The sequence below is a fragment of the Heptranchias perlo genome, chromosome 18 (assembly GCF_035084215.1).
Source record: "Heptranchias perlo isolate sHepPer1 chromosome 18, sHepPer1.hap1, whole genome shotgun sequence".
In the NCBI taxonomy this organism is placed as follows: domain Eukaryota; kingdom Metazoa; phylum Chordata; class Chondrichthyes; order Hexanchiformes; family Hexanchidae; genus Heptranchias; species Heptranchias perlo.
The window spans coordinates 43,609,017-43,623,893 of record NC_090342.1 but is presented as its reverse complement, the minus strand read 5'-3'; the positions used below and the strand labels follow the sequence as shown (position 1 = coordinate 43,623,893).

Sequence of the window (14,877 nt, the reverse complement as noted above, 5' to 3'; positions counted from 1 at the left end):
AAACGCCAACTGCAATGTAAGGATAAAACAGAACATGAATTGTTTTGCCACAAAATAGATTTTAATATCAATGAACAAAACACATCACTTTTTCTTCCAAAATATTTATGCCAGTCACTCATACTATTTGAATTGAATCTAAGGCCTAGCATTTATCTGCTGCAAGTTGTCTTGGGTGAGCTTTGATACTGTAAAATTAAACTAAATGTGTAAACTTGAGAGACTGATAAATTGCATCATAATTTCCCAGCACAAATGTTTTTTGCAGTCCCTTGTTGACTTCAGAATGTTAATATCTAGGGCAAAGAGTCAATGAATTCAAAATAGCCACTTTTGCTTGATTGCTGTTAGGACTTGCATTGCAGGTCATGTCAGTTAGGAAGTAAAACCTGCAAAACTATATTTTAACAAAGTTGCTAATGCATTGCGTGTTCTACACTTCAATAAATGATGTGTCAATTCCTTTACAGGTAAATGACCAGGATTCTTCTTCTCCTCCAACACCTACTCCTTCAGCAGGGATTGTAGGAGCACTGATGGAGGTGATGCAGAAAAGGAGTAAAGCCATTCACTCTTCAGGTGGGGTTTTTAAATAATCACTGACTGTCATCTCCATATATTATGTGTGACTTTTCAATACCAACTTTAACAATAAGCATCCAATGTGCAAGAAAAGCTGCGGCGGTAGTTGCTGTTGCTGTAGTGAAAAATATTGCGTTATTGCTGTAGACTAGCTACAGCAAAGAGGGTATCTTAAAGTTTCAGAGGTATGTGGCTAACATTTCACTAACCATCCAAGAATATTTTATTGTGGTAGCATGTGATAATGCTCCAAATTGTACACTAGCACTGAATAATGTTACCACAAATGTTGGGTTGTGTGTGCATCTTCATTTTTTTTAACACCATATAAGATATTAAGGGGAACGGATAGGGTGGATAGAGAGAAACTATTTCCGCTGGTTGGGGATTCTAGGAGTAGGGGGCACAGTCTAAAAATTAGAGCCAGACCTTTCGGGAGTGAGATTAGAAAACATTTCTACACACACAGGGTGGTAGATGTTTGGAACTCTCTTCCGCAAATAGCAATTAGCTCAATTGCTAAATTTAAACGTGAGATAGATAGCTTTTTGGCAACCAAAGGTATTGAGGGATATGGGCCAAAGGCAGGTATGTGGAGCTAGATCACAGATCAGCCATGATCTTATCAAATAGCGGAGCAGGCATGAGGGGCTGAATGGCCTACTCCTGTTCCTATGTTCCTATATAAGCATTTTGTATGGCCAATCTATGATCTTTGCTCAAAACGCCCCTCATTTCTGTATACTGAAACCCAGAAAGAAGTGGTACCATATTTGGTAATAAAACGTCTGCCTTTTTGTTCTTTGGAGTTTATGCATCATACAACTTTGCCCATGTATTTGCATTTCATGTAATGACCTTGGACTAAAATGCCATCCTAGATTCAATGAAAATCCATTATGCATTTTCACTCTGTCCGGCTGCTTGTCAGACATTCAGTTTTGGATGAGTTGTAATGTCCTTCATTAAGACCAAAGTAAACATCTTTGGTCCCCAACACACACTGTGTACCCTCACCGCTGACTCTCTATCTCTTCCCAGCTGCTGTCTTGGAGCTGAACCAGACTGTTCTTGATCACGGTGAAATGTTCAACCCCAAGTTGAGTTTCTGACCCCATATTCTCCATCACAAATATTATATACTTTCACCTCTAACATTGCCTACCTCAGCCCATCTGCCACTGAAACCCTCATTTATGCCTTGGTCACCTCTAATCTCAATTACTCAAGTGATCTCCTGACTGGCCTCCCAAACTCCACCCTTCATGTACTCGGTCATCAAAATTCTGTCTATTTTGTCCCGCGCCATCGCTTCTGTCCTCACTGACTTACGTTGGATTCCAGACCCCCAATACTTCAAATTTAATATTCTCATCTTTGTTAAACCCCTCCCTATCTTTCTAACCTCCTCCAGCACACAACTTTCCCCCACCCGTCTCTCCGTTCCCCTGATTCTGCCGCCTTCTATTTCCTCCCCTTCCACCATTGGCAGCAGTGTTTAGGTCCCATGCTTTGGCATTCCCTCCATAAAGCCCTCAATCCCTCCAATTCCCTCTCCTTAAAAACCATCTCTTTGATCAAGTTTTTGGTCACCCCTCCCAATCTTTCCTCCTTTTGGCTTAGTAATCGTTCTTCCTTATGCCTCTGTAAAACACCAGGGGTGTTTATCCTCCATTTAAAGGTGCTATATAAATGCAAGTTGATTGAGCCGAGGTGGTAAAATGAAATATCTTGAAGTATTAGTGCTGAAGAATGGTCGTCAAATGTTATTTTATGTTTATAAACTAATTACAATACAATAATGTTTTCAGATGAAGATGAGGATGAAGATGAGGAGGAAGACTTTGATGATGATGATGAATGGGAAGATTAGTTTTTCTTAGCAAGCAAGACCATAAACCTTCCTGTCTTTCTGAATCCTGTAAAATTGTCCTGTAAATGTTCTGCAGATTTTGCTGTATATTTTTGTTGCCTTTTGCTCTTTTTCATAATCTGTGCAATACCTCGTTTAATAGTACATTTGACAAAGCATTGTGGGTAAAGCTACTCCCTATGCAAAATTAGTGTTGGGACATATAAGGAACTGCATATGAATGTGTTCATTCCAGCAACAAAAAAAATTGAGTGCGATGGCGCAAAGTTGACATGAAGTTTAATTATGCTTGTTAAAGGCCAGAATAGTAACACTATTTTTTCAAAACCCTGCATTTTCTGTACCTAAGAAACAACTCATATTAAAACTTTGCATAGCACTATGACTTTTTTAAATACAGCTCTTCTATTTGGTATCGTCGGTGCTTCATTGTTGCTGAAGCTGGTAGAATTTTGCACACTTTTAAGTAATTCACTACAAGAATGCACAGCTTACAGGCAACTCATTTGTGTCTTATTGTTCAGCAATACTGTCCACCCTGTCTTGAGTGATTCTATACAAAGATGCACAGCAACTTATCTGTGATGAGTGTCTTATACTGTATGCAGCAATACTGTCTATCACAACTATTTTCAGTTGAAATCCCCTTACTTATAATGTCAGTTACATTGTTAAATATTTATACTCCTGGCTGCTTCCATGTCTGTTTGGAAATTAGGTCAAGTGTTTCAAATAGGAATTCAGGTCTTCGTGTGAAAACTCTAAACACAATTGGGGACAAAGATTTTTAACCCTTAAAGTGCTAAGTAATAGCATTTCTTCTAATCATACAGCATGCATATTTAGCAGTGTAAGGGTTAATGGACAATAGTCTCATCTTCAGTTTTTATAGAGGTGAAGGCTGTGATTAGGAATTTGCGTTTTATGTATTCATAAAGGGCTGTGCTTAATGCTTGTTAAACTGCAGTTTTGGGAATGTTTGGAATTTGATCTCATGTAATAATGAATGTTGATATCAGTATCTTTACATTATAGTCCTTTTGATGACCTTGCATCAGAATCAAAGAGCAAACTCTCAATACAGATTTGCAATTATGGAATGGAACTTTTAACTGAAAAGTATACCTAAATAAATGTTTAAAAATCACCAAAATCTATCTTTCATGGCTTTTAAGATTTATTATAAGGGTGAAGGTGCATTACTGATCACTGATGCTATTGTCGTTATAATCTTATAGCTGCTGTCATTGAACCTCATTATTGCCCACCACCGATCACCTTTCTCCTATGCAGACTGTTGCCTTCCATCCACTATTTCTCGGATAGTGCATGCAATGGATTGATTCCTGATTTCTGGGACCGCTGACACAAGTGTTCATTTAGGATCTCTGGCCATCTGTTGTGCATGCCAAAAGTATTGTGGCTGTCTTGTTTCAATTCTGTTCACCAGAATAATTTCCATATTGATGTATCTTCATTCTGCTGTCTGTAATATCTTCCACCGTCTTCCATAAGCAGAACATTCTGAAATGAAAAATGTTGTTCTTTTCCACATTTTTGTTTGTGCCTCACTTCCTTAAAGGATGATGGAGATTGAGACATTGATAAAGCCTTAGGTTGCAATGCTCTCTCTCTTGATTTTCAGATGGTATCCAGGATTTTTAACTGTTATAATGCAATTGAAAATCTCTGATGTCTCTTGAAAGTATCTACTAATCCCACCCAAAGAGAGAAAATAATTTACTCGTTTTAGTTGGTGATTCATTGTCCTGATGTGCATGTCTATTCTCTTTAATAGGCACTCAGTCTTTTCGTGGTTTGTACAGAGCCTAGTTATTTCTGCTTCAACTTTTGTTGCAGTAATAATCTGCAGGTTATCATAGTCATTTGTGACTAATGTTTAATCATGTACAGTTTGCCTGTGACCAGATTTTTATCATACATTGTTTATTTCAAGTATTGTATAGAAGAAATAAGGGAAAATGTTTTTGTTCATATTGTGGGATAAGTGTATGTTGTACGAGCACTGGTATCACTAGCTTATCCCTTTCTAAGTTTAAAAATGCTGTAACAATACTATTAACTAACATTTAAAGAAGCATGGTTACTGCAAAGTAATGAAAAAAAATTGCTAATGTGTTGGCATGATAATTGTTAAAATGTTATTGATGTCGTTACATCTCACATGACACATAAAATGATGGCTAGGCTTTCTTCCCTGCTCAAAATTGTGACTATCCCTAATATTTCCCTTTTAATGACCCCTCAGGTAGACACTTGGGTTCCAGTTGAAAATGTTCACACTTCGCCACGTCTCTCCCATTCACCTCCCTCTTAAGACAAAAATCTTTAGTTACTTGCCTTTTTAAACATGGGTAATAGTACAAACTACACTATTTTAAAAATAACGTACCCAATTTAGTACATTTGGCACAAGTTTTTAAAAAAATAAACACACACGGCCCTATCCATTTGCATGTCATGATGTTTTGTTTGCTTTTCGAATGATTTGTATAACACATCACAGCCCACACTGGGAGGGAAAGGAGTAAAACAGCATCAGCTCCTTCGTGGAAATACGATGCCACATTTACATGCAGATTTAATCCAGCTTAGTTGAAACACTGAAGCTAGATTTCGAAGCGCCACTGATTTTTGAATTTGAAGGTTCAAATTTCTTCCAATTTCTTCTCTCTGAAGAGGCTGACTTACTGAAGTATGGTTCTGTGGCCTTAAACGTGACAATTCTTCAAGCATGAGCACAGACAGTGAATGTTGGTCAATTATTAAACCGCAATGCTGCATCACTGCCAAGTCCAATTCTGTCTTCACCGTCTTTGTGTGTAGTTTTCCAGCAGGGGCCACTGGATAGCCCATTAAGTGCAGGAATCTTTTTCTTGTTTCTGATCCCACCCCTGCTCAGGGGACACAAAGGCCAATTATGTCCCCAATGCTGCCCTAGCTGAAGTCACTTGACTATACATAGACCTAGGACTTAACGTGCTCTGTAGGGCTCAATGTTATAGCTTGTGGTTTATTAACTAACTGAGCCTGAGTAACCCCAGGCTGAAGAATTTAAATGTTTTTAAAATTGGATAGACTAGCAAAATTGCTTTCTCTAAACTGATGTCTTTGCTGTTACTGCAGAATTTCCATTTAGTGTCCTTTTGATCCAACGGTCCTTTACTTAAAAATACATAGGATAAAATTACTTAGTAATACAATCTTCATTTACTACTAAATCAGGGATTCTCCAAGTTTAAGAGTCCATGTCGCTGCTGGGAAATGGCAGTGGGGGAAATCTTGTCTGGTGTCCTCATTTACTAAAGGTAAATTCCACATTCCTTTTCCACAGGTTGTACTCAACACATCTTTTTGGACTTTATTAAGCTCTTTTAAGCTTAGTTTTTGTCGCTGAAGAAAATTACTTTACTGGCTTTGACCTAGCAGAGAAGGTTAGTGAATTACATGTAGAATTATCTTTCGGTCTATTCTGGCCAAGGCAGTTTACAAAATCCAACAATCCTATATTCCTTTTTGCCTAAGATTGAATTTTGTTTGCCTCAGGAAATCAATCTGGCACCTTGAGTTTGTTTTTCTGTGTGGTCTTTAAAAGTGTTAGTGCTGGGAATGTAATTTCTACATTTCAGACAGTGTAGACACCATGGGTACTCCCAGGTCAAACAGAGCACATGAAGAGCATCCTGTAGTACACTAGTGTGACATTTATCCTATTTCTCACACCAGCTATTCTGTAGTTTCTCAGAGATTGCCAATTAGTGCCAAATTAAGGACAGTTTTATACTGTAGGTGCATACTTATGAGGATCTGGATGGAGACTGCCCAAATTCAATTCAGGTAGGATCTTTACAACTAACACACGAGACTTTCATCGCATCAGCCTGTGCTGGATTTAGACTTCAGTCCCAGGGGTGAAATGTTAGTATCAAACCCGCTGCCATGCAGTTCCCTCATTTTTATCCTTGAATGGGTGTATTTGTACAGAGAACAAGCCTTTTAAGTAGGATGGAAGGTACAGACAAATTTTTACCTTATTAAAGAACAAAACTTAATGTAATTCTGTTGACAAACTGGGTAGTGGTGTTTATATCTTTCTGTTAATTCACGGTCAGGCAGAACTTCTAAAGTTAAGAGGCCATTCCGTTTGTGCAGTGGCCATATCTTGGGCCAAAATGATGATCTGATGCAGTAATCTACAGAAGGTAATTTAACATTGTTTGATGGCTGCTGTCTTCAAAGATAATTAAGGATGAGGGAGGCTGTTCGACCCACCTGTTTATCCATGCAGAACCAACCATAATTCTCATTGGAGCATCCAATTGGTTCTTTAATGATTGCGGCGTTTTTGGCTTTAGCACTCTACCCTAGTAGACCATTCCAGGTATTGATCATTCTTATGTGTGAAGGAAAACTTTCTGATGTCAGTTCTAATTTTACCTTGAACCTGTGTCTCCTTGTCCTATTCACGCAATTTACATTAAAGTAATTTTTCTGAATTCTGGATTAATTTGTTTTTGAATACATTAGACAGAGGACAGTAGTGATCATTTTGTGTGAAATTAGACTGTTTAAAAGATACTTTATGCTTGGTTGTTTTGGGCTGTAGTGCTCTGGGATGGTTATGAATTTTGTGTGTAATAGCGATACACTTTAATGCATTACCTCTCGGATGAGCCCACCCTATAGCCTAGTTTACTTACCTGCAATTATGCCAAAATGCAAGTGGGCAACTTAATAGGCTACTGTAGCTAAATTTATTTCTAAATGAATTTTGTGTTCCACAAGGTGTGAGATATGTATGAGGGATGGAACCATTGTATTGTTGACAAATGTTGTTCTGTAGTGCATTGCTGAGACAGAAGTTAAGTGTTTTTATAACTCTTAGTGACAAGACATCCAACACAGGCTCTCCAAACAGTATTTCAATTTACAAACTTGTTTGATCGTCATAGCTTACTTACATACCAATACCAATGACACTAAGAGGTCATATAATAGACCTTAAATAGATCTCAGTACTCTAGTTTGAAATGTAAATGCATTTTTAACCTGTAACACTTTCTCCTGAAGGCAAGTTACACCTAACTGAATAAGTTACTTTAAGACTAACCTACTGCCAACTCAATAACTACCCCACAGTAGCTTTTTAATTCTCTCCCCCCCCCCCCCCCCTCCCCAAATATAGTAAATGATCCTATTGTGTCAGCATTCTGAGTAGTATACATATTGTCTATATTGTCATGTTTGAAATGCATCTACATACTTTCAGTGAGTTTCCAAATTTTTCAACTTAATTGTTGAGGACTCCACTCAGATCTTATAAGTTTATTTCAGACCCTTCATTGACAGAAGTTGAACTTCACTGCATGCCTCAGTTGGTGAAGTCACTAATACATAAAATCATAGAAAGGTTACAGCATGGAAGGAGGCCATTTGGCCCATCGAGTCCATGCCGGGACCAGCACTGATTTTATATTTCCTGATGATTCATAGGTAGATTAAAAGATAACACATCCCCAAGTGATACCTACGCTTTATTCCTGATTTGGCCCAGGATCTAAAATGTCTTCAAATTAAGTACCCAACTCAGACACAATGGCTGAGGTTTTGCACTTGTGCGCTCACAAGCTCATTGTTTTCCTGCCCATTAAAATTAGTGGGAAGAAAAATCAGAGTGGCTAGCGCACAAGCGGAAACCCCTGACCTATAAGTTAGAAACTAGACAACAAAGGAGTTTGGCAGTCTTAATGGTACATACCTCAATGCAAGGAGTATAGTGAATAAGGCAGATGAGCTAAGGGCACAGATAGACAAGTGGAAGTACGATATCTTGGGTATTACTGAAACATGGCTTAAATGGGCAGGAATGGCAGCTCAACATTCCTAGTTTATAGGGTTTTCAGACGAGATAGAGAGGAGGATAAAAAAGGAGGGGGGTGGCAATATTGGTTAAAGAAACAATTACGACTGTGAGGAGGGATGATATGTTAGAAGGATCATCAAATGAGGTCATATGGATTGAGTTAAAGAACAAAAAAGGGGCAGTCACACTTATGAGAGTGTACTATAGACCTCCAAACAGTCAGAGAGAGATAGAAGAGCAGATATGTAAGCAAATTTCTGAAGTGCAAAAACAATCGGGTAGTAATAGGGGATTTCAACTGCCCTAATATTAACTGGGGTACAATCAGTGCAAAAGGTATAGAGGGTGCAGAATTCTTAAAATTGCATTCAGGAGAACTTTTTTAGCCAGTACATAGCAAGCCCAACAAGAGGTGATGGGTGGGGGGGTCTGCATTTAGTTTTAGGGGATGAAGCTGGGCAGGTGGAAGGAGTATCAGGGGGAGAGCATTTTTGTGGTAGTGATCATAATTCAGTTAGATTTAGCATAGTTATGGAAAAGGACAAAGAATCAGGAGTAAAAGTTCTAAATTGGGGAAAGGCCAATTTTTAACTAAGCTGAGAAGTGATTTAGCAAAAGTGGATTGGAAACAGCTACTTGAAGGTACATCAGTGGGAGGCATTCATGGGGGAGATTCAACGGGTTCAGAGTAAATATGTTCCCACAAAGAAAAAGGGTGGGACTGCCATATCTAAAGCCCCCTAGATGACAAGGAGCATACAGGGAAAGATAAGGTAAAAAAAGGGAAGCTTATGTCAGACACCGAGAGCTCAATACTGCAGAAAGCCTAGAGGAGTGTAGAAAGTGCAGGGGTGAAATTAAAAAGGAAATTAGGAAAGCAAAGAGAGGGCATGAAAAAATACTGGCAAGTAAAATTAAGGAAAACCCGAATGTTTTGTAAGTACACAAAGAGCAAGAGGATAACTAAGGAAAGAGTAGAGCCTATTAGAGACCAAAAAGGTAACCTGTGTGTGGAGGCGGAAGATGTGGGTATGGTTCTTAATGAATACTTTGCGTCTATCTTCACAAAAGAGGGGGACGATGCAGAGATTGTAGTTGAGGAGGAGGAGGAGTGTGAAATATTAGATGGGATAAACATAGTGAGAGAGTAAGTATTGAGCGGTTTAGCATCTTTGAAAGTAGATAAATCGCCAGGCCCAGATGAAGTGTATCCCAGGCTGTTAAGGGAAGCAAGGGAGAAAATAGCGGAGGCTCTGACCATCATTTTCCAATCCGCCCTGGCTACAGGCATGGTGCCGGAGGATTGGAGGACTGCTAATGTTGTACCGTTGTTTAAAAAAGGAGAAAGAGATAGACCGAATAATTATAGGCCAGTCAGTCTAACCTCAGTGATGGGCAAATTATTGGAATCCATTCTGAGGGACAGCATAAATCGTCATTTAGAAAGGCATGGGTTAATCAAGGACGGTCAGCATAGATTTGTTATGGGACGGTCATATCTGACTAACTTGATTGAATTTTTTGAGGAGGTATCAAGGAGGGTCAATGAGGGTAATGCATTTGATGTGGAGTACATGGATTTAGCTAGGCTTTTGACATGGCAGACTGGTCAATAAAGTAAAAGCCCGTGGGATCCAAGGGAAAGTGGCTAGTTGAATCCAAAATTGTCTCAGTGGCAGGAAGCAAAGGGTAATGGTTGACTGGTGTTTTTGCAACTGGAAGGCTATTTCCAGTGGGGTTCTGCAAGGCTCAGTACTAGGTCCCTTGCTTTTTGTGGTATATATTAATGATTTGGACTTGAATGTGGGGAGCTTGATCAAGAAGTTTGCAGATGATACAAAAATTGGCTGTGTGGTTGATAGTGAGGAAGAAAGCTGTAGACTGCAGGAAGATATCACTGGGCTGGTCAGGTGGGCAGAAAAGTGGCAAATGGAATTCAATCCAGAGAAGTGTAAGGTAATTCATTTGGGGAGGGCAAACAAATGAATTACCGTTGGAACCCAAGCTGATCTTCAAACCCTCTATTGTATCCATCACCAAGGCCGAGTCTTTCATCTTAGCATTGTTGTCAATCTTTGTCCTTCTCTTTCGCTGTTGATGAAATCTTCATCTGGGTCTTCAATGCTTCCAGACTTGATTTCTCCGCTCCTTTCAGTAGTCTCTTGGGCTCCACCCTACCTAAAATCTTAACTCACTGCATTACGTCCCACTGCCCTGTTCTCACCAAATTTCATTAGCTCCCTGTCTCCCAGTGTATTAAATTCAAGTTTGTCGTGTTCATCTACAGATCCCTTTAATAGCCTCATACGTCTCTACCTCTACAACCTGCTCTAGTTGTATGTGGCAGTCTGTTCTCACTCTTCTGACGCTGGCTTCCTTTGCAACCTCCACTCCACCTCCACTTCAGTGGCACAGCTTTCAGCCATTTTGATCCGACACTCTCAAACTCTCTCCCCTAAGCCCCTCTACCTTCCGACCTCTCCACCTTTTTAAAAGCTACTCAAAGTTGTTCCTGGTGGCTCTTAGACCATGCCTTCAGTCACAACTTCTTGCATTTATATAGTGCCTTTAATGTAGTAAAACATCCCAAGGCACTCCTTTATCAAACAAAATTTGACATAAGAGCCACATAAGGATATATTAGGACAGGCGACTGAAAGCTTGGTCAAAGAGGTAGGTTTTAAGGAGCGTCTTAAAGGACGAGAGAGGCGGAGAGGTTTACGGAGGGAATTCCAGAGCTTAAGTGTGTTTTGGACGACTTACTGAGGGTGTAAGTAACTTCCCTCAGATCTTCACCTGGTACTTCTTGATGCCTTTATTGTGTCTTCATGAAGCACTTTAGGATGTTGTGCTACATTGGAAGTGTAATATAGAAAATAGGAGCAAGAGAAGACCATTCGGCCCTTCGGGCCTGCTCCGCCATTCAAAATGATCATGGCTGATCGTCTAACTCAGTACCCTCTTCCTGCTTTTTCCCCATATCCCTTGATCCCTTTAGCATTAAGATATATATCTATCTCCTTAGGAACATAGGAACAAGAGTAGGCCATTCAGCCCCTCGTGCCTGCTCCGCCATTTGATAAGATCATGGCTGATCTGTGATCTAACTCCATATACCTGCCTTTGGCCCATATCCCTTATTACCTTTGGTTGCCAAAAAGCTATCTATCTCAGATTTAAATTTAGCAATTGAACTAGTATCAATTCCCGTTTGCGGAAGAGAGTTCCAAACTTCTACCACCCTTTGTGTGTAGAAATGTTTTCTAATCTCGCTCCTGAAAGGTCTGGCTCTAATTTTTAGACTCTGCCCCCTACTCCTAAAATCCCCAACCAGCGGAAATAGTTTCTCTCTCTCCACCCTATCCGTTCCCCTTAATATCCTATAAACTTCGATCAGATCACCCATTAACCTTCGAAACTCCAGAGAATACAACCCCAATCTGTGTAATCTCTCCTTGTAACTTAACCCTTGAAGTCCAGGTACCATTCCAGTAAACCTATGCTGCACTCCCTCCAAGGCCAATATGTCCTTCCGAAGGTGCGGTGCCCAGAACTGCTCACAATACTCCAGGTGCGGTCTAACCAGGGTTTTGTATAGCTGCAGCATAACTTCTGCCCTCTTGTACTCTAGTCCTCTAGATATAAAGGCCAGCATTCTATTAGCCTTCTTGATTATTTTCTGCACCTGTTCATGACACTTCAATGATCTATGTACCTGAACCCCTAAGTCCCTTTGGACATCCACTGTTTTTAACATTTTACCATTTAGAAAGTACCCTGTTCTATCCTTTTTTGATCGAAAGGTAGATGACCTCACATTTGTCTACATTGAATTTCATTTGCCACAGTTTTGCCAATTCACCTAATCTATCAATATCCCTTTGTAATTTTATGTTTTCATCTACACTGCTTACAATGCCAACAATCTTTGTGTCATCGGCAAACTTAGGTATGAGACTTTCTATGCCTTCATCTAAGTCGTTAATAAATATTGGGAATAATTGAGGCCCCAAGACAGATCCCTGCGGGACTCCACTAGTCACATCCTGCCAATGTGAGTACCTACCCATTATCCCTACTCACTGTCGCCTTTTGCTCAGCCAACTTCCTAACCAAGTCCGTACTTTTCCCTCGATTCCATGAGCTTCTATCTAAGCGAACAGTCTCTTATGTGGGACCTTATCAAATGCCTTCTGGAAGTCCATATAAATAACATCCATTGACATTCCCCTGTCCACTACTTTAGTCACCTCTTCAAAAAATTCAATCAGGTTTGTCAGGCACGACCTACCTTTCACAAATCCATGCTGGCTCTCTCTGATTAACTGAAAATTCTCGCGGTGTTCAGTCACCCGATCCTTAATTATAGACTCCAGCATTTTCCCCACAACAGATGTTAGGCTAACTGGTCTATAATTCCCCGGTTTCCCTCTCTCTCCTTTCTTAAAAAGCGGAGTGACATGTGCAATTTTCCAATCTAGAGGGACAGTTCTTGAATCTAGAGAACTTTGAAAGATTATAGTTAGGGCATCCACAATGTGCTCACCGACTTCCTTTAAAACCCTGGGATGGAAACCATCTGGTCCTGGGGATTTGTCACTCTTTAGTGCTATTATTTTCTTCATTACTGTTGCTTTACTTATGTTAATTTTATCGAGTCCCTGTCCCCGATTCAATATTAGTTTTCTTGGGATTTCCGGCATGCTATCCTCTTTTTCTACTGTAAATACTGACGCAAAGTAATTGTTCAACATGTCCACCATTTCCCCATTGTCAATGACAATATCCCCACGTTCAGTTTTTAAGGGGCCAACACTGCTCCTGACCACCCTCTTTTTCCTAATAATATAACTATAAAAGTTCTTCGTATTAGTTTTGATATCCCTTGCAAGTTTCTTTTCATACTCTCTTTTTGTAGCTCTTACTATCTGTTTTGTGACCCTTTGTTGATCTTTGTATCTTTCCCATTTGCCAGGATCTGTGCCATTTTTTGCCTTTATGTATGCCCTTTCCTTATGTCTTATACTGTCGCTTACCTCTTGAGTTGTCCATGGCTGTTTTTTTTTTGGCAAGTAGAGTTCTTGCCCCTCGGGTATAAACTGATTCTGTATCACCTTAAATGTTTCTTTAAACATTTCCCACTGATCATCAGTCGTTTTACCCATTAACAGATTTGCCCAGTTTACTGTGGACAGTCTCTGCCTCATCCCATTGAAGTCGGCCTTGCCCAAGTCTAGAATCTTAGCAGCTGATTCACTTTTTTCCCTTTCCAACACTACATTGAACTCGATCATGTTATGATCACCATTGGATAGATGTTCAGGCACAGTTAAGCCGTTAACTAAATCTGGTTCATTACTCATTACTAAATCTAGTATGGCTTGCTCCCTTGTTGCCTCTTGGACATACTGCTGTGGAAAACTATCCCGGACACACTCAAGAAATTCGCTACCTTTCTGACAGTTGCTAGCCTGCTTTTCCCAATCTATGTGAAGGTTAAAGTCCCCCATTAAGACCACTATGCATTTCTTACACGCTTGTCTAATCTCTGCATTTATACAATCTAGCACTTCAGAGCTGCTGCCAGGGCTCCTATATACAACTCCCACTATAGTCTTAGATCCTTTCCTATTTCTCAATTCAACCCATAAGGTCTCTGTTGGCTGCTTACTTCTCGTTATATCCCCCTTTAATCATTGAAGCGATTTCATCTCTAATCAGTAAGGTTACTCCTCCCCCTCTTCCATTTTCCCTATCTCTCCTGTAGACCTTATAACCTGGTATATTTAGTTCCCAATCCTGACCATCCTGCAGCCATGTCTCAGTAATAGCTATCATGTCATACCCTCCAATTTGAATTTGAACCTGCAGTTCATTTAATTTATTCCTTATACTCCGTGCATTTGTATTTAGAACTTTTAGTTGGGCCACACATCCTAGCCTGACCTTCAGCTTTGATGCTGGGTTAATCGCCTTACATCTTCTAGTTTTTACTTTATCTGTAGTGCCTAAAGTACACTTTCTTTCTGCTGCTCTACGCTTTTCCCTTTCACTTGTTCTTGAACAATGTTTGTACTATTTGTATTGTAAATTTCCCCTGGGTCTTCCCCTCTCTTGCTGCTCTCAACTTTACTCCCTTCTGACTCCCCGCTCAGGTTCCCATCCCCCTGCCACTCTAGTTTAAACCTTCCCCAACAGCACTAGCAAACACCCCCACGAGGACATTGGTCCCGGTCCTGCTCGGGTGTAACCCATCCCGCTTGTACAGGTCCCACCTACCCCAGAACCAGTCCCAATGTCCCAGGAATCTAATTCCCTCACTCCTGCACCATCCCTGCAGCCACGCATTCAACCTGTCTATTCTCCTGTTCCTATCCTCATTAGTACGTGGCACTGGTAGTAATCCTGAGATCACTACCTTTGAAGTCCTGATTTTTAATTTATCTCCCAACTCCTTAAATTCACCTTGCAGGACCTCATCCCTTTTTTTACCTATGCTATTTGTACCAATATGGACCACGACTACTGGCTGTTCACC

General features: G+C 40.1%; 1 protein-coding gene across 3 annotated transcripts in view; it reads left to right on the top strand.

Annotated features, from left to right (window-relative positions):
- Positions 1 to 6,972, top strand: part of LOC137334820 (actin nucleation-promoting factor WASL-like) — a 78,913-nt gene extending 71,941 nt beyond the window's left edge. For all 3 annotated transcript variants that reach the window (XM_067999820.1, XM_067999821.1, XM_067999822.1), the window contains 2 exons: positions 471 to 579; positions 2,394 to 6,972. In XM_067999820.1, coding sequence (XP_067855921.1) covers positions 471 to 579; positions 2,394 to 2,455 — 171 coding nt within the window. In that variant the 3' untranslated portion in view covers positions 2,456 to 6,972. The remainder of the gene's footprint in view (positions 1 to 470; positions 580 to 2,393) is intronic.
- Positions 6,973 to 14,877: the final 7,905 nt, after the last annotated feature.